This window comes from Lygodium microphyllum, chromosome 21 (genome assembly GCF_053477565.2).
Source record: "Lygodium microphyllum isolate KBCC chromosome 21, Lygodium_microphyllum_v1.1.10, whole genome shotgun sequence".
Classification (NCBI taxonomy): Eukaryota; Viridiplantae; Streptophyta; class Polypodiopsida; order Schizaeales; family Lygodiaceae; genus Lygodium; species Lygodium microphyllum.
Window position 1 is genome coordinate 122,335,636 of NC_141155.1, and position 24,966 is coordinate 122,360,601.

A 24,966-nucleotide genomic window follows, 5' to 3' on the forward strand; every position below is an offset into this window, starting at 1 on the left:
GAGTCACCATACTAGTCAGAAAAAACGAAGCTCATATTTAGCTAATAGGAGAAAGGAAGATATGTACAACAAGTGTGTGAATAGGGAAAGGCAAGCAAAAACAAGGTGTCAAAAATAATCTCTTTGATGGTCCAAGTACCCATATAAGTGTCTATGTGTGCACATGCACAAGAATACCTTTATGCGTGCATGCACACATGTGCACTATAAAATAGAAGGTTTAAAAGCAACATGTCAAGGTGTGCATGTGAGTTTGTGTACATGTTCAAACACATATAAGTTAAGAAGCAAGTGCATGTCTTATGAGAAAGAGAATCCTATATCACTGAGTGACTATGTGTGCAAGAGATAGTGTAAGTGCATGTGAGAGGAAGAATATGTATATGAGTGTTTATATATTAAGATCGACACCTAGGGATGTTTTGGAAATAAAGGGAATCAAAAAAAGACCTAGCAAGACAACCTTATTAATTGAGTATGTGTATGTAGAGGAGAGGAAGGTGGGTGTGTGTGCGTGCATGTGTGTGTGCGTGCGTGTGGGTATGTGTGTGTTTCATATAATTTATAAGGGCCAAGCTCAACAAGAAGGTTATATATGTGATTAAAATATAAAGCAAAGTGGAGAGAGAGAGAGAGAGAGAGAGAGGTGTGTGTGTGTGTGTGTGTGTGTGTGTGTGTGTGTGTGTGTGTGTGTGTGTGTGTGTGTGTGTGTGTGTGTGTGTGTGTGTGTGTGTGTGTGTGTGTGTGTGTGTGTGTGTGTGTGTGTGTGTGTGTGTGTGTGTGTGTGTGTGTGTGTGTGTGTGTGTGTGTGTGTGTGTGTGTGTGTGTGTGTGTGTGTGTGTGTGTGTGTGTGTGTGTGTGTGTGTGTGTGTGTGTGTGTGTGTGTGTGTGTGTGTGTGTGTGTGTGTGTGTGTGTGTGTGTGTGTGTGTGTGTGTGTGTGTGTGTGAACAAAGCGAATTAAACATAATAGTTACACAAAGACAATAATGTATTATGAACTATTTGAGGTTGTATTATAGCCCAAATGAAATTGCGTGACATTTATTTTGGGAAAATATGGCCAACATCAAGCTTGAAATCATAGAATAGACTGAATATAACAAGAAAATCACACTTGAGAGGAAGGACATCACCTATTACCTATAAAATCAAACATGGTGACTTTTAGTAATTAAATAAACTATCATTCACGCATTGAAGGTGTCAAGGGCCATGTCTAGTTACTATCCTAGTTGCCCTCATGAAGCGTGTTACCTTGTTAGAGTCCATGAGGCTACACAAAAGAAGTGTCATCTTATACGTACATGGACACATGCATGCACGTGTGTGCACATGTGCATGCACACACACACGTGCACGCACACATGCACACACACACGCGCGTACACGCACGCACACACACACACACACACACAAACACAAAGCAATTGATGTGATAGATGGGTAGATGTCTACTTAAGCTTATATAGTGAATCAACGCAATGGAATAGAAAGATAAGTTGATAGTTTTTACAAAACACAATTGTAAATGAGAGAGGTAATTTCTAAAAGGAATATGATTAGAACGATGGTTGTCACGCTTCATTAAAGTCTTGGTATTTGGATTAGCTAGTGAGAGTAAGGATTTGTGTGTGCATACATGTGGTAAGGGTCAACAATGGATTACACTATTGTAGAATAGATTTACCTTAGAAACATGAATATTTTGCTTAGTATAGAACAAATGGCTTACAAATAGAACATGTTCTTGATGATGGGATGAAACACCTTTTAATGAAGAAAAAACTCATTTGGCTAATGGCTAGTTTTTTTTAAAAACTAGAACTCTTTAACACTTGAACTACTAAAGCACCTAACAAGCCATCCAAAATCTTAGAATAATCAAAATGCCCTAAAATACATGAATTTGTATGTGTGAGGGGTCCCATGGAAAGGAATTAGAGTCATCCACCTCACTGTAGTAGAAAATCCGGATTACTACGTATGCCATCTCTACTTATGTAAAAGTGAACAAACCATGTTTCTATCACTTTTTGAAGATAAGACTTGGTCATGATGATGAAGGCTATTACCAAAAACAAGATAAACTCAAACTACATATAATCAAAGTCGTTATATGTGTGATAATATCACACATGTTTGTGTGTGCGTACACGTGCACGTGTGCATGCATGTGCAAGCATGTGTGTACATGTACTCTACAATAAACACCCATTGCATTGCAAAGATCACAAAGAGCTCTTAGAACATAGAATAGCTAGAGTAAAAAGGTAAGATGTTCAATAGTAGGAATAGGGGACAGTTTTGAGTGAACTAAGAAAGGATTTCCATAATGATTAAACAATTTTCAAACAAAAATGCTTTGGCTAATGCCTTATCAAATTTTAAATAAAACACCTAACAATCCATCCAAAGCCTTAAGATATAGATAAAATACCCTAAGCAACCCACACGCGCACGTGTACATGCACACGCACATGCACACAAGCACACATACACAAAGAACGCTTCATAAAGTTGTAGGTACACTTACACATGAAGCAAGGCTTGCTACTACTATTTGTCTTGATGATGGCATGGTATTTGAAAAATCTTCGATGCATGGATTTGAACAAACAAGTAATCTTGTTGATGGAGCTTGCAAATACAGATTTTGGCCAATGGGACAAGGCTACTTGAAGATATGGTGGGCTGAGGAAACACTTTCCATATCAGCGTATTAGCCTTAACTTGTTCAACCATTTGGATATGTGTGAACACTAGAGTCTCTTTTTGTGAAACATGATTGGTTCGCTTTGGCAAGGAAAAAGTATGGCCATCCTAGTGTGTAATGTACCTTAACTGCATGCTCTAATTTTTTTTTAAAAGTATAAAAATCGAATAATGAAAAAGAAAATAGATTTGAATTTTAATTCAAAAAATTTTATAGCATTTTTTAATTCAAAAAACCCAAAAAAAGTCCTAGTTAACTGTCACACCAAGGCCTTCCAACTTTAGCATGCATAACTCAAACTACTAGTTACATGCTTACTCATGTCATAACATAAAGAGAGTTTTAATCCTTGGGCCAACAAAATAAGTTTGTATTAATTTTTTATAAGTGAAGGGTAAACTCAACTATGTTGAACAATATACTAAAAGAATAACTTTTGGGATAAGAATCATTTGTGTTTTAAAATCCATCTAAATAGAGGATGAAAATTTTCCCAGTGATTCCTCAAAGAAGAGAAAGCTCTATTTTGGTTAGGCCTCTTGGAGAAATTCTCATTTTTTGTTGACATCAAGGCCCTTTTTATAACACTTGGATACAATTGGATAGGCATAAACATAGAGTAGAATATCTTATATCTAACTTCATGGTTTGCTAGCGTAAGGTCTATAATTGACATCAAAATGCCTTATACCTAACGTTATGGTGCAAAGTTCGTAACACAATGTCCAAAACACTTGGATACAATTGGATAGGCATAAACATAGAGTTATTCTTAGCACAATTGGATAGGACATGGTGCAAAGTTCGTAACACAATGTCCAAAACACTTGGATACAATTGGATAGGACATTGTGTTTTAAACATAGATAAACAATTGAAGCATTCCCAGCATTGATGGTAGGTGGTAGATGGAGTGGTCAAACTAGAAAGAAAAGGAGAAAAGAACAAGAACAAGAAGGGGTTTTGGGAGGGGGGTTTACCCCATAAAAGAAAAAAATATATATTGTGCATGTTTCATGCGATGATTAAACTTAATCACGAGAGGGTTTGAAAATGGATGCATGATTTTGTGGAGAAAATTAAGTAGCAAGCCCAATGTAGAGAATGACATGGTTATTTCTTACATTAGAAGAATTCCCATGCCAAAAGTGCATCATAAAGATGTGTGATATGCTTTTTATATCTATATGGATGTATAGAAAATTGTCATGCCAAAAGCACATCACAAAGATGTGTGAGGGTGTGCTTGATTACATCACTCCCAAAAAGGTAACAACTAGTAGAAGGTGATAATTGCAAGTATTAGCTTATGTACTTATGTTTGCCACTTGACACTTCAAAAAATACATAATTCAGTGGCATTATGGTTGGCATTGGAATTAGGAACTAGTGTTGTTTGTGAGGATCCATGTGAGTAGTAAATTTACTACTTGAATTGAACATGCACTCAAAAGTTGTTGAAATAGTCCAATGTGGTTGTGTTCAAAATTCCTCTATAAATCTAACATCAATTTCCTCACCCCAAAGATCCATTTTGCATTGTGACAACGTGTTCCATGTTAATGTTCCAAAAAAAACTTCATAGAATACATTAATCTTTACTCTCAATCCCTTCATGTTCTTTTGTTAATGGATAGAACTCTCTTTTATGCTTCAAATTCCCACAAATTCTAGCAAAATATATGGAAATGTAGAGGATTCTATCAGGTACTTTGTTGTTCTCTTGAGCCAGATTTTCCATTGAAACAAGAATGATGTTAAATCATATTGGTTCTACTATTCATTCTAACACACATGTAGACTAGCTTCTAGGGTCAAATAAGACTTATTTGAATTAATCATTGCAATGGCTTTTGCTTCAACCAACTACTCAAACCCTTTCAGTCATATGGCATTGCAAAACTCCCCACCTATTATGTTGTTGTATTCTTAGTAATAATCATGAAATTATGTAACTCTTATTGAGGTCCCTAAATGTATTCTTTCCAATATCAAATTAATTTCATGACTCCATCTTCAATGACAAATTGAATTCACTATCGTGTTTACGAACACTAGAAAAACTTATCACAATTGTTTAAAAGGTTCATCTTGTCTAAAGGTTAGAAGCTATTTTGTAATGTATATTTTTTATCTTTATTATTGCCGTACAAAACAAAACAAAACAAAATTATATCCTTTTCAAACGCATGTGGAAGAATGGCACTTTTCCCATAGTTATGAAAAATGGAAGAGACTTGTGCCAATTCTTTGTCATGCTATTAAAGTAGTATGGTTTTTTGCTTGTGTTTACTATTGTAATCTTACAAAGTTAAAATGTACTCATTATTATGCAAAAATATTGAAATATAAAAGGCTATTACCTTGTAGATTCTAGCAACTTGTCATATTTATTTGCTATATATTTTGCAAGGTACTTTCAAGAGGACAACACATGTAGAGAGAGTAAAATGTACTGATATTTCTTTAGCTTCATTTGATTATAAGTGATCTTCCACTACACACCTCAAAAATATATATTTATATGATGCCACTCATTTTTTCCTTAAGCATGCCATTAGTTAAACTAGACTTCACGTATCTTACTACTTTTCAAAGAGATCAAAAGGCTACAAGCTAGTTTTTAAATTTACTACCACTCATTCGAAGGGTAATATATTTGTAACCCTTGGAAGGATAAGACCCCATTTGAAGCAAGTTACAACCTTCAAATTTGAGGCCATGTAGAAAGTCGAGTTTTCTTAATGGAAACTTTTTATGTGCTTCTTCCAAATGCAATAACAAATAAAGTAGAGGTCGCGTTATTGAAATTGAATTTTATTTTTGGACATAAATTGGTTTGTGTGCTCTATATTTACCAATGAAAATTATAGTAATCTTATTTGGCACAAATGCCTAGTTTGAAGTGCAAGACTTCCTTGATGTTCTCAAATATCCATTACGTAACATTATTACTTTGATTGGCAAAGTGGCTTACCCACCAAGGTTGAATGGAACATAGAACTAAACTTGCATATGTTGGGCTATAGATAAGGGAGATCATAAATACCATTGCAATGAAAGTTGGATGTCTTCAAGGAACTTAGGCTAAAGTGCAATTGCTCAATCACAAAGATTGTTGGTTGATAATAAATGTATGACAATTTAAGTGGGAAAAATAAATGCAAGCTACTAAGTCTTTAAAAGGGGTTTGAAAGGATTACACACTATCTCCACAAAAGAGCTAAGAAAACTAGTGGCAACTAGGATAGGCTTACAATTGATTTGGAATTGCTTCATATACAATGCAATATTTCAATAGCAACTCTTTACTTTTCCACTTGGAGGTTTTAAATGCAAGACCCATGCTGTTAAGTCATATTTCTCCTATTTTGGATGCCTTTGTTTCGTTCTCACTTGATGAATCCTTTACAAATGAGGACTTGTATTGTTATCCAATAGCTTGGTAGATGGAAATCAAGTGGTTAGGATGGTCTCATATTTTAATTTCTTGAAGCTTGTTGGAAGAATTAGAAAGACAATTTGCTCCATATTACAAATAATACATGCCCTATAATGTGGTTACCATGTTCATGGAAGGCTGTTTAAAAAATGTTTCCTATCAATCATTTATAAGAGACAATAGTTGATTGGAGGCCTATTACACTCATGATAGTGCCATTAGAGGAATGTCAACAAATTGAAGGGAGTATTTCGTAATAAATTATATCATAATCAATATGTTCACTTTTCTAGAAGACAAATTGATCAATCAAGACTATTTATTTGGCTGTCCAATATGCAAATATACACGCAATTTTATCCAAAGAAGGCCCTTGATCTAGTGCCTAGGATTTCATCTTGAACAATGGTAGAATCAAGGTTTGGACCAAAATTGCAACATGACATACTAATTGTATAAGGACAATAAAGTTGTTTGCTTCCATGTCTCATATTATAATTGAATATGGAACATTCGAAAGACTAGTGTGTTCTCTCAACTCCATTCTTTATGCAATAGCCATTCATCCTTTACATTATCTTGACTATCTTATAACTTCCAATGAATTGCATAGGGTAAAATGACCAATCGTAAAACACACCTGTTTTTTTTTTTAAGGGGTGGATTCACAGTTTGTAGTTTTTTTAGATTTGAATATATAAGCATGTAGGGTATATCAAGAGGAATTAAACAAGTATAACATTGATTTTGTTATTTTTATAATATTCTATGTAACTTAAAAAATGCACCTTTAGGAGGTAAGGGTACACTCCATAGCTAGTAATGTAACACTTTTTGGCAAATTAATGACACCCAAGCAAGATTTCCAACATATTCCTTTTTCTTTGTAACATCACTTTTGCCTTTGGCCACGCGCTTTGCAATTGGCCCCCTTACCCTAGTCTACAACTTCCCTATGGATCCACTTTCATAGCTCAAGCTTATGTCAATAAATCTATATTCCCACCTAGAAGTGAAATAGTGGACCGTTCCTACATTACGAGAGCACTAAAAATTTTGCAACAACAATAAACCTATATATCAATATCAAAGATTAAACAATTGGATTTGCCTAAGATTGACTCTCTTATATCTAAGGATATTAAAAGTAAATGGAAGACTAAGAGCCAAAGACAGAAGATTGGAACTTTTTGCAATGTGCAACCCTTACTCTTCCCAAGTAGAGGGAGTTTGAATAAGCTAAGCATTCATCCATGCTATCATTGGATGTACTTTTACGCAAATTTATTCAAGTTAGTATGGAAGAGAGAAGAATGCAGGCTATCAATGTACACATTTACGCAGATCTATTCAAGATACTATGGACGACAAAAGAATGAGACTTTTATGCAAATTTATTTATTCGAGATACCATAGAAGAGAGAATAATGCAAGTGATAGTTGTACACAATTATGCAGATTTATTAAAGATACTACGGAAGATGGAAGAATGAGACTTTTTGCAATTGCAAATCTCCCTCGCCCAAACTAGATGCAAGTTGGAATGTGCTCATCCCGGCTATCATTATATAATTTTGTGGAGATTATTCAATATATCATTTAAGTGGGTCAGCCAATGCCTCCCATTAACAATGAACATTGATTGTGAATTTGTACCATTGCATAACATGGCAAGAGATTTGGACCTGAGAGAGTGTGAACTATGCTACAACCAATGCCTTGGATAGCACCTCATGCTAGCATGCTCCGGCATCAGTTAGATCTCTGCATGCACAATAAAGAAGAGTTTTGCAAATCTGAACTTGTAAATTGCCACGTAAAACTGACCTAACAGTGTGTAAACTTTGATCCAATCTCTGCATACACAATAAGCCTGCAATTGCCACTTAAAGAGAAGCTCTTCTTGTGGAGATGTATATTCAGTATTGTTCCTTTGGTTATACATTCATCAAAGAAAAGGATTTGCTCTTGCTACTTGTCATTGAAATAGTGCTCTGAATATGAGTACCTACCGCATCTTTTATATTGTCAATACATACTGGCGCTTATTTATTGGGTGTCCATCTCTCAGACTCATTTTTCCTTCTTTCGGCTAGTGCAAACTATTCTGGCTTCTTGGATCACTCCTGGTGACATTAGATGCCTATGATCAAATACCCTCTCGTGGCACATTGGACCTTTCGAAGGCTTCAAGGCTTCACCTCTTGGCAGCCATCAAAGCCACCATCACATGGTTGCACCTTTAGATTTTTCAGATTATTACAACTCAAAATTTGGACAGACTTTAATGATGACCCATTTTTAAATGTGTTTAGGGCCACACTCAATTCCAGTGCCTAGCTCAAAGCTTTCCCACAAAAGGAAAGAGAGTGCACACACGCCTTTTGACTTTCCAAGGCCAAAACATCAGTACTACTTTCAAAAACTGTTACAATCTCTTGCCCAACTAGTTCACACTATCAAGATCTCAACTATAGACACCATCTTTACCTACCTTTGTTCGAAAAACCTTATTATCTCATACAAAAACAACAGAGAACTCAATGAACCCCTCTTAGAAAAGGCATGATATTCTTAAATAGGAGCTGTTAAGCCCTGTCCAACACAATCAAGCACCTAGCACAAAACTGCAATCACAGTGACAGTAGATGGGTTTTCAGTTTTTCAATATATGTAAAAAATTTGACTTGCTTTTGAACATGGCTGACAGATTGAATGTATAATGAGGGTAAGAGCAACCAGTGTAGTAAGAAATAAGGTCAAGAAAACCTCTCAGCTTTGCCTTGAAAAGCACGGTGGTGTAGTGAAAGTTTGGTTAAGAACTGGCCCACAAGGAAAACAAATCTGATGCTTTTGTGAATGGCTCTAGGGAACTCTTTTATGTCTTTACAGAAGACTTAGGAAAAGTTTGGCGAGTAGAACTCTGTCCATCCATTAGGACGCTGCATTAGTTGGTGATGCAAATCCTATCTTCCATTCTGGAACAGCATGGAAGCCGGATTTCATGGTTGTTTTAGAAACCAATGTGTATCAATCATAATGACTTTTCTCCAACAATATTGTTGTGTGCATCCAGACCACCACAATCTGCAATTCTTTTGAGAATAGAAGTCCTATTCATCACTGAAAGGAACAGAAGCTGCTGTCATGCATTTTGACTTCACCAGTACTTTCATAGAAAACTAGAAGTTGACAGCACGTATCTTCAATGTGTTTTGTACTCTCTCTTTAGAATACTGATATATCCAAGCTTTATTGTCATGACAGGTACATGCAACAATAATGTATATAACCACATCACGCAGCAAAACCAAAGAGTTCTCGATCTAGCCAAACATATTATACACTAGTAATGTTGTAACTGCTGTTGGGAAGAAGAGGTTTGTGGGCACCTTTTTGGACAACTTACATAAAAAAATATGCAAGTTCTTAGGAGACTCGGATCAACTGCAAAGCTTTGAGCACATTCTCTTTATCATGAAAGGTAGATATGTGCCATAGTATAGCTGAGTCCTTTGGTTGTTTTCGCATCTCATGAACATATAATGGCCACTAATTATGTACTGCCACAAGGAACAAGAATCAGTATACCCTAAACCCTAAACCCTAGGCTCCAAGCACAAAAAAAAGGGGTCAAGAAGAAGCTCAAAATGAGCTGAAGCCCACTCACTTTACAGGTAGCTCGACCATTGTTACCATCACATTTCCACAATGAGGTGGGTACACAGCTTAAATAACGGCACCAACTACAATGTTGGTTGGCATCCACTCCACGAAGCACCAGAACCATACCTGCCACATATCTATGTACGGAGAAGCTCAACACAGTTTATAATCAAAGCAGTCGACTTGCTTTCAAAATTGATACCTATGAAGTGCTTGGTTCACTCTATGAAGGGCATGCTGCTTGAGGTGATCAATGTACTACAAGAGTTCCCTCCAATGACATACTGCTTAAAGTGAAACTCAAAAAAGAATCATGAGCAACACTCTTACCCTGTAGCTAGAAGAACAATGGCTGCAACTAAAAAAGCAACTTGGTACACTGTATATTTTGATGTATGTGTAATTTCTGGCCTTTGGCCTGGTGGATTGAAGGTCCGATTGCCCCAGCCAAACTGAGGTCGAATAAAAAGTACAGCACCCAATAAAAACCCAAAGATAAAGCCCCCAATATGTGCCATATTATTAGCATGTGGCATAATTCCAATCCCAAGGTTCACAACAGCCACTAAGGCAACCAGTATCAGAATCGGACTCTGAAAAGTCAAGTCACAAGTCTTATTATACATAAAAAGTTAAATCAGAATTGGGCACTGCAAGTCAAATCACCAATGCCTAGATGATGACAAGACAGTATAGCTACATCAAACATGAAGGAGGATATGTAACCTTCTGCAGATCTGGAGACCAGTTAATGGTTAAATCTGATAATGTTGCACCGAGTAAGCCAAACAGAGAGGCAGAAGCCCCAACAGAAATTTGATGCTGAAGAAAGATATCCGCAAGCAAGCTACCTCCAATACCAGATAAGAGGTAGATGCTTCCAATTCTTACTGTGCAACACAGCATCCAAAGACACATTAGCAATCATGGCCAATCTATCTGCAAATTTCTACAAAAGGTAATCTTCGTACCAAGACCAAATTTATGTTCAAGTCGTATTCCAACGACAAGCAGGCTCAAATCATTTACAAACAAATGAATAAGACCAGCATGGAGCCATATGCAAGTAAAAAGGCGCCATACTTGATGGCTATGGGCCACCAAATCTGATGACAATCCACCCATTTTGAGTAACCTGTTAAAACCACTTGTACAATCAACTCTCTCTTTTTTTTTCGTAAAACAATCAACTCTCTCTCTCTCTCTCTCTCTCTCTCTCTCTCTCTCTCTCTCTCTCGTAATCAAGTGGATACCCTGGTGGTAAGTCACTTATTTTGTTAACCCACTGACCCAAGCTCAAATCTGTCCTTTTTTTAAACATGTATACTAAATGACCCTGCAGAATGTAGGAGTTGAACTCAAGACCTTCCGGTCACCACACGTTCAACTTAACGAGCTAAGCTACAGCCATTTGGTCTCTTTTTTTTTTCATGGGGAAGTTAAATTAATGCATGGAAACATTTACATAGGCCTTCAGGCCAATCAAGCCGGACAGCAACAATACACATGTGAAGCCAAAAAGCTATCAGAACAGCATTCTACAAAAACAAAAACTCTCTAAAAGGCTATGAAGCAGCATTCCACAAGATCAAAAGAAGTGGATCATGAAAAAGACACAACAGGGATGGAGCAAATAGTATCCATGCATGAAGCAGCCACCTCTCCAACGATGAGGCCAGCTAAAATCATAGACGAAATCTGCCATAAAAGCAAGCCCCGCACTCATCCCACATAACTGCAACTATCTGAGGCCAAATCAAAGATAAAAGCATTGCAAGTCCACCGAATGTGCAAAAGACCAGTCCATCGCATGAAGTGAAAGAGGCAAAGATGATGAGACCGCAACCTCTTTGTGGATGGGATCTTACCTAGGACCCAAGAACAAATAGGCATTCGAGACCAATCTCTGCTATGAAGTCATGAAGGCACAAGAAGGCCAATCTACCCAAACATAAGATCTTGCCAAATTCTCCCTCTAGCCAAAATCTTCACTTATTATGCACCTTGAACCTTGGCCTTCGCATATCAGCTATGATTTCATAAACTATCATGAGGACATGTATTTTTGAAACCTCACTTAACACGTGGATTAATTTTTAATCACATGGTTAAGTAAATGTTGCACATGTGAAATATAACAAGGGATAAGAGTAAATTTACGAGCCCGAGACCGAAGGAAATCACGAGATGTCAAAGGCAAAAGTTGCTATAAGTTATGCTACATAGGTACTTTGTGGTATCTGGTGCCAATTCTTGGCCTAGGTCATTCATTTGGCCATAAGTGTCAGCTGGTGACACTAGAGAAGTAGCCTTTAATGGTACCTAATGCCAATTTAATAGTCAAAGATGGCGCTAAGGCACTCGAGAATGGAAGTTGCCTAACCAATTTAATTATTGGCAAATCTCATTATTTTTTGGGCTCCAAAATAATTATTAGATTAATTTTTAGTATTTAAAAACTGAAAATTAATATTTAATTATGGATAATGTTGGAAAAACCATTTGGAAAGGTTGCCATTTGGCAAACTTGCCCATGAAGGCTAGTGGGAGATTGAAGAAGAGGAAAAAAGTGGCCATTCTGCTATGGTGAATGGTGGGGAGCTGTTGGAGCTGATTGGGATTGTTTTTCCTCCATTTTCCAACAGGAAAGAGCAAGTTGACTGCAAGTGACAGCTCCTAGGGACCCCCAAACTGAAGGTGACAGCATTTGGACTGCTGGCAACAGCATTTATTGCAGACAACAACAAGGAGAGGGTTCCCAACAGCGGGTGACAGCATCTACAAGTTGTTAAGACAGGGCAACAATAGTAAATGGCTGATTTTCTTCAGTTCTTTACAAAGAAAGTCTGAATTTTCTCTCTCCTCAGCATTCCCTCTCATCTCCCAAACCCTAATCTACAACAAAAATTAGGGTTTAGCAATAGCCTCAAGAGGTGTACCAAAACTTGGAAGCTCCGAGACTTAGATTCAACAAGGCTAAAGCTATTTTCAGTCAAATTCAAGTGGAGGGACAAGCAAATCAATGAATTTAGGGCATTTTCCATCCCCATCAAAGCATGTAAAGACCAATTGACTGCTTGAATCAAGGGGCAAATCAAATTGAAGACTTGCTGGTCATTTTGGACAGCAAGGGGAGTTGGACTACCAAAAGGGATTGGGAAAATCCCATTGTACATCAACTATTTCTTCAATTGAGTTAAAGAAATACCGAAAGGGGCGCCAGTTTTTGGGCCAACAAGGTGTCCATTGTCCAAGATTGTCAGTTAATTTGCATTTGTCAATTTTGCAATAACTGTTGCTGCTGTAACTAAGTTGTAATCAAGGCATTACCACCCATCCACAAAAGGAACATTGGTTTCATAAACACACAAGAAAACCAATCTAGCTAAACATAGGATTTTGCCAAATTCTACCTCAATAGACAAAATCTTCCCTTACTACACACCCAACACTCTGACCTTCACATAGAAGTTCACAGTCTTGCCAAGATCCTTCATAGTCCATGCAAAGGAGAACCCTTTGTCAACATTTATCAAGACAGATCTTTTTCAAATGCCAAGAAACATGGTAGGAAGGACACATAAGAACTCAAAAATACCTCTAAAACCATATGATCAGCCCTAGAATTGGATCAGCCAACTCTAGATAACATCAGCTTGCACCATAACAGCCATTGTCCACCCAAACATGTCATTATCTACCCTAAGTCGCCCTCACTACCACTATAGCATAGTGGCAAAAAAGCTTCCTAACATGAGACGATGCATATGCGTGCTTGCCTGAGTTGTCACCCCCATCCCTTGAGCTATTGATTGTCCGCCCTTGGCCAACCTCCTCTACAACTACAGCCACCTACCCCCTACCATGCCACACCACTACTGCCTCCTCCCTTGCAATCACACTACCCTTGCACCCCTACCACCTACCCATCTCAAACTACACCTACCCTCTTGCCACTTACCCACTAGTCACCAATGTCACCTAACTCATTGCCACCCCTGCAACTACAAGCCCTCTTGCCACCCTCCCTACTATTGCCCCTACACCTCCTACTAATATCCTAAATCTTTCCCACTATTCCAATATGCCTGCCCAACCCTAGCCCGGTCAAAAAATCCTAGAGACCATTGGCAACCAGTAGATTGCGTACCATGAAACTCCACAAGGAGTAATTGGTGCCATCCAATTTGTCATCCTAGATGAGAACACCCAAAATGTTGATATGATCACTGTGACTATGCTGAGCCATTGCTGCAATAAAATGCACAAACTACAACCAAATACTTCCAAGTTGAAGTGCAAAATGTGCACACGAGTTCCGAAATCCCAACACGGGATAAATTATGCAATCACAGAACTATCTAAATTTGTTTCAAAGTAAAATCTGCCTTAATGCCTCAAAAAGTGTGGCGAATTGTTCAAGACAGCAATACTCTACCATACCTTAAAATGCGTGCCCAAATAGTCAATTTCAACAATTTAATGCTGTAAATCCTCAAAATTTCACCAATTTCCGTACCAAGTCTCTATCAAAAAGACATTGAATGCTGTACCTACTCCTGTTTTTTGCTTTGGGATGCATGAAACACAAAAGCCCCAAATTTCCTCGAATAAATTTTGACAAATTGTACAGATTTTTTACTTACAACCTTAACAGTCAATGAAATATCACCTCGGGATACATATTGACAACACCTAGCAATTTTGTTGCACCTTGGATGCCTGTTGAACCCAAAAATCACAAAAGCCCCAAATTTTCCGTAGAATTGTCGAAGAAATTGTTCAATCTCGCTGATTTCGATGGAGATGTGCACACAAGACTCCAAATCGAGCAAAAGCCCCAAACTTTCAGGTGCTTCCACCTCCTTGGAAAGTGTATGAGGCAGTTGAGGCGCATAATACACTACAGAAGGCGGCATAACTGGTGGTGCTGCTTGTGAGCGAAACTGTGCTAGTGAAGCGAGCGGCCAAACAGGTGAAACGATAGGCACAGTGTGCAAGTTGGGGACCCGGCACTTTTGGGACCGATTGGGGCAATGCTACAGGAGTAGCACTGGCGGCAGTAGAGGGCAGCTAGGCAAAGGCACTGCAAAAGCAGCAAGCGGGCTGGGACAGTGCTGCAAAAGCAACACATGCGGATAGGATAGTGGCGATGCCAAGCGGAGCTGCAAATGACAAGGTGGCAACATCAATTAGTGGCATGCAATTGAGCAATATTGGACAGCTCCTCCTCCGTGAGTGTTGAGTCAAGCTAGCGGCAACACAGAGCATGAGCGCGTGGCACTAGCTAACAAGGCTGAGACAAAACCCACATGTGGCTTTGATACCAAATGTGAGATGCAAATAAGATCTAAGGTTGATCTAACCAAACTCCCACACCCTAACTAGAGTTGGATTAACTTAACTCTAGAGCTTAGTGTCACCACATTTAAAGTCCTAAGACACACCAAACTTTGATACTTTAATAAGTGTCCACACCACAAAAATTACATTGGGCACTGCCCAAAATTGGCAAATTCTAACCATCTAGCAACATGGTAGCTTGTAATTAAGGCACACAATGCATCTACATTTCTTCATTTCCAAGCCCATAAAAGATCTGCATTTGGAGAAATCATAACACTTGAATTTAATGGGTCGGGGGGATTTTGGGGTTTTGTTTTTTTCGGCGCACGAAGGTAGCGGGCGGGGGGGGGGGAGAAGGGGAGAAAGGATTTGTTGGTTGTCATTTGTGGTGGGGAGTCAATCCCCAACACCGTTTCCAAAAGCTCATAAAAATCAAGGATATTTGTAAGTTTAAACTTCCACAAAGTGTAGTTTGTGCTATCTAACTTATCTTCATTGAAGGTTGGTGGATGAATCCTCAATGTTTGAATTGTTGGTATAGTAGCACCAGTACCTGACGTGCCAGACGACATTGCTTCTCTTTGTGTTGAAGCCCTTGCCTATCACATACTCTACACTCCTTAGAGCCCCCTTAACTTTAATACCATGTAAAAATAACATAGCACAATGAACAAAATCTGAGTGAGGAGTAGATAGAGAATACACAACTAATATGAGAAGAATAGAAACTTCCATAATTCCAAACAAACTATTACAAAGATGGCTCTATCCACCCGTGTGCTTCTACAGTGAAGTTTAGATGGCGATCTAGATAGATGATAGAGGAAGAGCTTAAGGCTAACTCAAAGAACTCTGAAAAAGTAAAAGATAAATTGATGATGGCTTAGGAGGAGTTTTCCCTTTATAGCCGCAGAAGATAGTTTGATCAGCTTGCCCAACCATATTATGAATCTTTCCTAGTCAACCGAGAAATATTCCCTTTACTATCGAACCTAGGACCAAGGACAGCTTCCACACCCCACAACTCAATGCAATGTGACTTGAGTTACTACTAGCTTAACTACTCTATCTAATCCAAAGGCTAGACCCACAAAGGTCACCTTTTTGCCATCTGACCACACAGACCTCATATAATATACAAGTCACAACCCAACCAATGTCCAAGCTCACACATGGCTTCTCCTCATAAATGGGGGCCTTATAACTTAGAGCACTATGGATCATTGGTGATATCTTACGAGGGCGAAGCATTGAGGATATCAAACACTTCCATGGCAAGAGATGGACGAGCAATATCACAATAAGGTCTTTGAAGGCACAAGCTTACTGAGGAATGCAAGCTCATCTCAAATCTCCCCCATCTTGCTGATCTAGTCCATCATTGTGAGCAAATTTACGACAAAGAGCTATCGAAGCTTTAACTCGAAGTTATGCGATGCTCAAATGTCTAGATATGGTAAAGAGATGCTAGTCTCTTCCAAACCTCTGTGGTAGTGCAAATAAGTCTTACAACGCACAAGCACAAAATCTACACACAGAGAGAAAAGAGCAAGCTTTAGCATTGTGCTGATCCCATAAAGCTACTGAGTCCACAATCGGCCCAACATGCAAATCCACAGTAGGTCAAGGGTCTAACGATTACATTGGTCTCTCCACCAAATGCAAATTGTTTCTTAATGTAGCCTCCCAAGCTTACATTGTATTAAATAACATCACTTTGGTTTTCGCTACATTCATTAAGAGATCTCTATCATGACAAGAAGTCTACAATCCACAGAGGTGTTGTTGTAGACCCTTTGAAGTCTAAGATAAGGACTATGATATTTGCATACAATCAGATGGAAACCAAGACCCCACCCAACCCTATGCTGGATCCTCCAATCTATGAGATCTGCCACCTCATCTATATAGAGTCCAAATGATGTAGATGAAAGAGGGCAGCCATGTTAAAACCAATGATGCTAGTTACTCCCTCTGACAACTATTATGGTGCCCTCTTACCTGTTACAATTTCATATGAAGCATACATCCCTTGGTGTAGCTCATCAAGGACGCCAAGATTATTTGACCTCATCAATCTAGCTCGTGGTTTTATATCAAAAGCTTTTTTGAGGTCTACAAAGTAGCAATATATTTTGTGTCTGCATTCTTATCCATCTTCAATGATGGCTTCGAGCATAAGCACATGGTCCAAGGTTATGTGACCTCTCCTAAAGCCAACTTGTCCCATAGCACCCAAATGCTCAATTTATGTTCAAGGACTAACAAATAGATTTTTGCTATGCAATGACCAATCATAATCTAGCTCATTGCGCTATATCAATAGCCTTTTGAAGTCCACAAACCAATATATATTATTTTTTCAATGTGCTCGTCTCTCCTCAATGATGGCTCACAGGTTAAGCACATGAGCCTAGGTCATTCAACCTCTCCTAAAGTGCACTTGTACAATAGCCCTATGTTTGTACCTCTCTACCTAGCTGCTCAATTCATATTCAAGAACTAACACCATAGATTTTATGCTAATCATACTAATCCTATAATTATTGAGGATCTCCGAACACCATATCTCCACTCTTGAAGAGTAGTACAATAGAGTTGTTAGCCCAATCTCTTGCTGTAATCTGTTTCACATGCTGTGGCAATCATCATCATACCAACTATTTTGGAGAGCTGAGTGGTTGGGGGGTCTCTCTGCCCAATGTTCCTATGTGGAAATGCATAAATTGCTACATCATGTAGAATGTTTTGCTAAATCTCTAGCAAGTTTCAAGTGTCAAGACAAAATTTCAAGTTCAACTAAGTTTCAAATGGAGAAATTTAATCGTAAGTTTACATAGAAAGACTACTACCTCAACATGTACTTTCAATAAATATGCCATCTATTCCTAGGCTTACAACATAAAAGGATGAGTAAAGATACTGGAGCAAAAGAAAGAAGAATAGAGAGAGTGGGGCCGGGAATGTGTGTATGATTCAAGGAGTAGTAATCAAATAAGACCAGTATCAACTCCTTCAACAAATTAAGGAGAACGCTCTCAAGATATAGCTTACACGACTTCTAGAAACCTTGCAACAATTATGTTTGTCTGCTGAAGTACCACCAGTCTTTCAAGTATAAAATTCTGAGTGTATCACTTTGATATCAACCTCTTTCAGTGGATTTTTGCATTCGTCTTGCAACCTCATATCACAAGAGCATAAGGAGTAGCAATATGTGATTACACACTTCTACTCTTCATCCAAGTTTGTGATTATCAATTCACTATTGGCATCTCTTTCTTCTTTTCAGTGCTCCATGAGACATCTACTTTACATGATCCATACTTTTAATGCTCTACCCTAAATACTGCTTTAGTCCTTTTCATATACAATCATTTGACCCCATAACAATACTTTCTGCAAACACGTTTATCACAGCTAAATGATTCACTTCAAAGCACTCCCTTAACCAATGCTGATAGAAAATCAAATACAAAGAGAGCAAGCGAGACATACGTTGAAGAAGACGGTCCAAGAAGTGGGTTCTCACTCATAGGCTGAAACGAAGCTCTGCCGAGAAACTTCAATGCACAATTGCTTGCATTCTGAGGGCAGTCATTTACTAGCATAGTAATGAGAAAGATCAGAATGTTTAGCAATGCAATGACTGGAATAAGAAATGAGCAGGTTCTCGACCGCACAGGATCTGCAAAAGGATCTCTGAGCCTATCCTTTGAGGTTTGGCCCATTGAAGTGTTTCACAGATGAATGAATTATGGTGGGATTAGTGACTGCTCCACTGGACTATTTCCACAGGCAATAAAGTGTCCTGAAGGTCCTGCTTCAATGGATGCCGCTGTGCCAATGTCTCAGGATTACTCTTCAGCTTTTCGTGCACAGATGAATGAATTGTGGGATTAGTGACTGCTCCACTGGCCTACTTCCACAGGTAATAAAGTATCCTGAAGGTCCTGCTTCAATGGAAGCTGCTGTGCCAATGTCTCAAGATTATTAATCAGCTTTTCGTGAAAGAGCTCTCGTTTGAAACGTGCGCCAGTGACAGAATAATTCCATTTGCCCCCCCCCCCCCCCCCCTCTCTCTCTCTCTGCGAATCGATAAAAGGACCTGCTTTCACTAATCCCTTCTGAGTTCCACCGGTATTTGCATCCACACGTATGACCAGATCTTGAAAAGCCTGTCTTGCTTTCCCATCAATACGCCTTATCGCATCAAGCAATCATCCTCCTTTCTTTTTCCTGAGCAAGACCTCAAAACCTCGTCCAGGAATGGCCCTCTGATATAGGGCCCACGCCAGTGGAAAGGCGTACGTGGCGAAGGCCAGGGGAGGAAGGAAGGAACCGGGTCCTTCCGTGAGGGTGAGGCCATCCTCCCTGTCTGCCTGCCTGTTAGCTTGTGGAGCCTTGCGAATAGCAAGCGAAGAGCGATCCTTTCCTGCAACTGCACGAAAACGGAGGTCGACTGTAGCAGGAGAAGACAAAGCGACCCCCATATACCTGATTATGTTGCCTGCTGATAAGGTCAGACGCCTTGGGTGCTTTAAGATTTTGAGCTGCCCCACCTTTTGAAGCAATTCCAGTGTGAAGCTTGCAAATGCCCTCCGTCCACTTCTCTGTTGTTTCCTTTTGCTCACAAAAACTTAATTAAATAATGGATTTTGTATATTAAAAAAATAATACATATCACACACAAGATATAATTATATTTAAATCATAAAAACGTAATCAAACAATGGATTTTACACATTAACAAACAACACGAGTCTCACAACAAAAGATGTATCTACTTAACTCACCTAAGCTTTGATATAAAGAAGTGTAGACTACATGAAGGTTATGTGAATAAGTAATTTATTGATTTATGTCTTTGTTTGGGAAAAATTTTCAAACAATGCATTAATTAGTGTTACAATAAGGGCCTCTTATTCTCAATCATACTTTGCAAAACTACTTTATTTTTTAAAACTTCCAAACAATGCATTAATCAGTGTCACAATAAGAGCCTCTCATTGTCGGCCATACTTAGTGTGCGAAAAAGAGAAATTGTGAAAATTGTCGGCCATACCTAGTGCAAAAAATAGAAATTGTGAAGCTACTTATATTTCATTATCTTATTTACCTCAAAATTTTGAAATTCAATATTACCTTCTAAGTGACATAATGAACCATGGAGAAGGAAACGTAAATACAACATATATGCAACAGTGTGCAAAACTAGATAACCTTAAGAGCAATTAAACCTCACTTCCTAATACTCAAATTGTTTAAAAAGAAACCAATACAACTTTCAAGGACTCAAAATAAAATAAATACCTAAAAATAGTAAATGTGATAACAGAATTGAATTCCAATCCTCAAAAGATGAATGCCTCAACAAAAGCATTGTAATGTAAAGTTGAAACTATTATAGAAAAGCAACACTATGATGCATGATTTAGCAAAATTAATATTAAAAAGATTTCATTTTTGCAAATCTACTTTATCAATGAGCATTGATGCCGCTATGACATTACACATTGAAGAAGCTATTGTGTACCTCTCATATGAATGGCTTAAACCTTAAGAGAGATAGCACTAGACTTCACAAACTTTATTCTACCTAAAAAGACACATAAAACACTTTTTAATTAGAAAAAGTAATGAAAGCTAAGAAAAATGGCAATGACATTCATCGAAATGTGAATGTGATGCACAAACCTCTGCTCCGTAGGACATGATCACATCTATGTGTAATTGATGCCCCTCGACTAAACATGACATCCCCCATATCCTAAAGCTCCCTCCCACTCATGCCATGTAGTGGTCCCCTCTCTCCACCTTAATCACCACTAATCCACTATCAAAGCATCACCGCCATCCTATGACTTGTCATGCTAATAAAGCCCTTCTATCCTCAGGTTGGTAAAATAGACATTCGTAAATATATCATTCTCAATTCTTATTTTTGCACTTACTCTTGTTATGTTTATCAACATTACTATACTAATCTGTTGGTATTCTCTTCACATTTTTCTATAGGACATTGTGTCAAAAAAATTTATGCTACACTTAATTGAAAGCACTTCCAAAACACCACTCTTCTTTGTTTTGCCACTTCCTTTGATACTAGTTACATGGAAGCTAATCAGCTTCTATGTAACTAGTATCCTGCTATCAATGTCTTACAATCATCAAGCCTCCTCTTTAGGCCTTCATCCTAGGCCTGTCAGAAATCTTGAAATGGCCAAATTTATGATGGCCCTTTATATGTGACCCTACATGTTACGCTAGTCTCCTATAAACATGGAAACGTTTCAAGACATCTTAGAGTCCCTAAGGTTGACCCACTTACAAGATGCTCTCATATGTACCAAAGCCTTGATCAAGCCAAATGAAGACTAGCTTCTTGAAGATAACTACCACATAGTGGACACTAAAGAGGACTTTGATGACTCAAAGGACCAAGGAAAGAAGTGTCATAAGTGTGGTGAGATAGGGCACATCCAAAAGAGATTCCCCAATTGTCAATGATTCCTTTGCAATGAACTAAGATATATCCAAGCCAATTGCCCTAAATTGGATTAAAAAGAGGAGAAACCAGAAACAAAGTGAAGCCACACAAGTTTACTCCTAGCATTTAGTTTACTCCAAGAGTTGGATCGTGATGGAGGCCTAGAGCCCACTATAACCTTTGAAGATAATTAGAAACCCTAGAAAGATCTTTGTGAGATATTATGTAATAAGTATTATATTGTAATAAGCATTACTTTGCAATGGCATTGTACCATTGGGGCTATCAACACTATCCAAAGATTATATGCAAGGAGCAACCAAAAGATGGAAGTGCTAAAGCAAGGAGTGTGGAATGGCATTCAAGAGGAGATCATCGTCTTGGAAGAGTGAAATTGCTACTATATTAGCCACTTTACCTAGATCTTGAGCCTTTCAAGTTCCTTCTAGTACATCCAAATGTCTTGTATTGTGAAAAGATTGTCAATATATAAATAAGACATGTATCTTGATATATAGAAAAGAAAAGAACTTGAAATATTCATAGTAGGAGTACAACATGTTTTTTATTGTTGAGTGATGGGAGGTGAGGCTAAGGATCTAAAGTAATCAAGGAATTGTGTTTGCATCTTGCATGATGTAGGGGCACATGTAGATAGGCTAGGCATTATTTTGTTTAGTGCATTCATCTTTTTGCATATAGCATCAATTGAGTGATTGCATGGCATGGATTCTTAGTCTTGCACTTCTTCAAATCATATGTGGTTGAGCATAAAGTTGAATTTTTATAGCATATTTTCAGTTGGGGCACATTGCATGGCATCACACCAACTACATCTGAGAAAATGTTCACTTGTTGAAGACTTAAGGGAAGTTTTAGGATCTCTTTGAGAAGCTAAAGACCATTTGTGAGAAGGAGAGATCATATAGGGAGCTGATTCAAGGGAAGCGCATGGAATTGGAGCCATATCTGATGTCCTTCAACAAGCTTAAAACCCTTTTTGAGGAAAAGGGCAAAACTTGTGTTCATCTGAGGAGGAACTCAATACAAAGATCAGTGAACTCGAATTTAAATTAGGTCATGAGATAAACACCCTAAAAGAGGAAAAGTATATTATGTGCAACATTAAACAACTACAGTCAATCGGTGCCCAAGTGCACGAGCTACAAGCAAAGATTATGGGAAATTTAGGTATGAAAGAGGAGATCTAGTACTAGCAATGTAATTCCTTAAGCGATGACCTTGAGGCAACTCAAAAGAAACATAAACAAATCTGACTAGTACACGAGGATATTGATAGAGACATTGAAAATGTCAACAAAAGCATTGAAGGAGATACATTAAGGGTGCCAACTTGTTTAAAAGCAAAGGCATGAGAAAAAGAAAAGAATTTTCCAAAGCCTAAAACGTTTTTGACTTTTAGAAAAGCAAAACATAATGAAAAGTAATTAAGTTTTTCGTGTTAGAGAAAAAACCTATATATAGGAGAGAGGATAAAGAGTCAGAGGCCCTTCTTCAAAGTTTGGTTTCTTACTTCTCATGTGAGAGAGGAGGGTCACTTATAAGCTTTTGGGGTTTTGTTTTGTCAGATTTCTATAAGCTTGAAGTTGAAGGCTCGGTGTATAATCACAACCACTATGAGGTATGAAGATTGTATACAATTATTTAATCAAGCTCGTATTTTCGTTTTGTTCAACGTTTTAGTTGCTTTACATTGAGTGTGTCTTCATTTTAAATGTGGTCACAAGAGGCATAGTCATTCAATTCTGCTAGTGTTTTAGCTGTCCAATTTAGAATTTTCTCGTCTCCTATAGTAGTTAGACAAAGTCAAAATAACTGTGCACTCCTTGTTGTCTTGGTTTTGGGTTGTGTGAGGGGACTATCTTTGGTCACTGCTCTTGAAACAACATGTTCACACTATGGACCGCTTGTATATTATGTATGTTGTATTTTCTCTCCTATTCTTGGTAGACTCATATAGGGAAGATGAAGAAGAATAAGAAAGACTAAGGTTTCAACTTCCTATCTTGTGTGCATTTCTCTCTGTGTGTTTTGTGTCTTGCAAGATCTCAAGGTCATTCTCCCCTCCACCCCCTCCCCCCCAATCTTTTCATGCTATTAGAGTAGCATTCAAGTAAGGAGTTATGAGTTGCAAGCATAAGAGTTAACCCTACTACAGAGCACACGTAAGGATATCTCTTTCATATGATCTCCGATTGACAATCCGTCTTCGTGAACTTGAAGTGCTTACGGAAGTGTTACAGACCTCTGGTCTATATTTGTGTGGTTGGATTCACCTTTTGGGCACATTTCAAGCTATGTTTAGGTGTTTGAGACTATTTGTATACAAATCTAGCAAGATTCATGAACTATCTAAACCTTGCCATTTCACAAATAGGTTGTAGGTATTGGGTGTGGCAAACAACATTTAGATATTGTTATACATTATAGGTGTTACTCAAGGTATCCTTATATACTGAGTTCAATATGTTGACAGTTTACTTGAATTAGCAAGCTATTGATAAAGGCAGCTTTGTGGGTTTTGCTCCACAATGTCTGAGGGATTTAATCAGATTGTCAATGACAAGCTTGCCAAGCACAACTTCCATCCTTGGAAATCTTGATTGACCAATTTTCTTATGGGTGAAGGTTATTGGGACTACATTGATGGAGATAATGCTATGGCTCTAGAGTTACCAAAGGAAAATGCCATGCTTGAGTAGGCCAAGGTATCTAAGGAATGGAACCAGGGTTCTCGAAAAGTTATGTATTGGATTTCCATGAGCGTTTCAGATAATATGATTGGGCATACATAGGATGTAGATAGTCTTGTAGAAGCATGGAATAACCTAGTTAAAGTCTTTGGTACAAATACTAAAGCTAGAAAGTTACAATTGAAGTTTGAGACAAACAATGCCAAGAGTGGCAATTTATCTATTAATGACTATGCATTAAATATTAAGAGCATTGTTGAAGCTCTTGGATCTATTAAAGTGCAGATTAATGATGATGATATAGTGGCTGTATGTTTGGATGGCCTGAGTGAGAAGTACAAGCAATTTCTAACCTCCTTGAGTTTTTAAATCTAATATCTATATTAATATTAGAAGAGAAAAATTTGGGTCTTGCTATATCTTCATCTCACAAAGCAAGAATAGCTCAAAATAAGTGATCTACTCTTTAACACAAGTAGAGCTAGAGATCATGGTGATAGAGGCTACGATCATGGTGATAGAGGTTGGGGTGGTGGCTATTTGGAAAAAAACAAGGGTAGTCTCATGACTCACAGGAGTAGTCACATATAGGTG

At 38.1% G+C, this 24,966-nt stretch overlaps 1 protein-coding gene across 3 annotated transcripts; it reads right to left on the bottom strand.

The window, feature by feature from the left end:
- Nucleotides 1-8,740: 8,740 nt before the first annotated feature.
- LOC148018503 (RHOMBOID-like protein 1) lies at nt 8,741-18,899 on the bottom strand. 3 transcript variants are annotated; one of them, XR_015687627.1, is made up of 7 exons: nt 18,667-18,899; nt 10,794-10,957; nt 10,549-10,712; nt 10,153-10,415; nt 9,827-9,959; nt 9,549-9,719; nt 8,741-9,279 (listed from the first exon to the last, which is right to left on the bottom strand). XR_015687627.1 is itself a non-coding variant. In XM_087661199.1 (7 exons), exons 1-6 carry the CDS (start codon nt 18,897-18,899, stop codon nt 9,600-9,602), a joined length of 1,077 nt encoding a protein of 358 aa, XP_087517325.1. In that variant the 3' UTR covers nt 8,741-9,279; nt 9,566-9,599. The 3 variants fall into 3 exon arrangements, 1 of the variants encoding a protein (XP_087517325.1); XM_087661199.1 differs by having other exon boundaries at nt 9,566-9,719; XR_015687628.1 differs by lacking the exon at nt 8,741-9,279 and having other exon boundaries at nt 9,581-9,719; nt 9,827-9,948.
- Nucleotides 18,900-24,966: the final 6,067 nt, after the last annotated feature.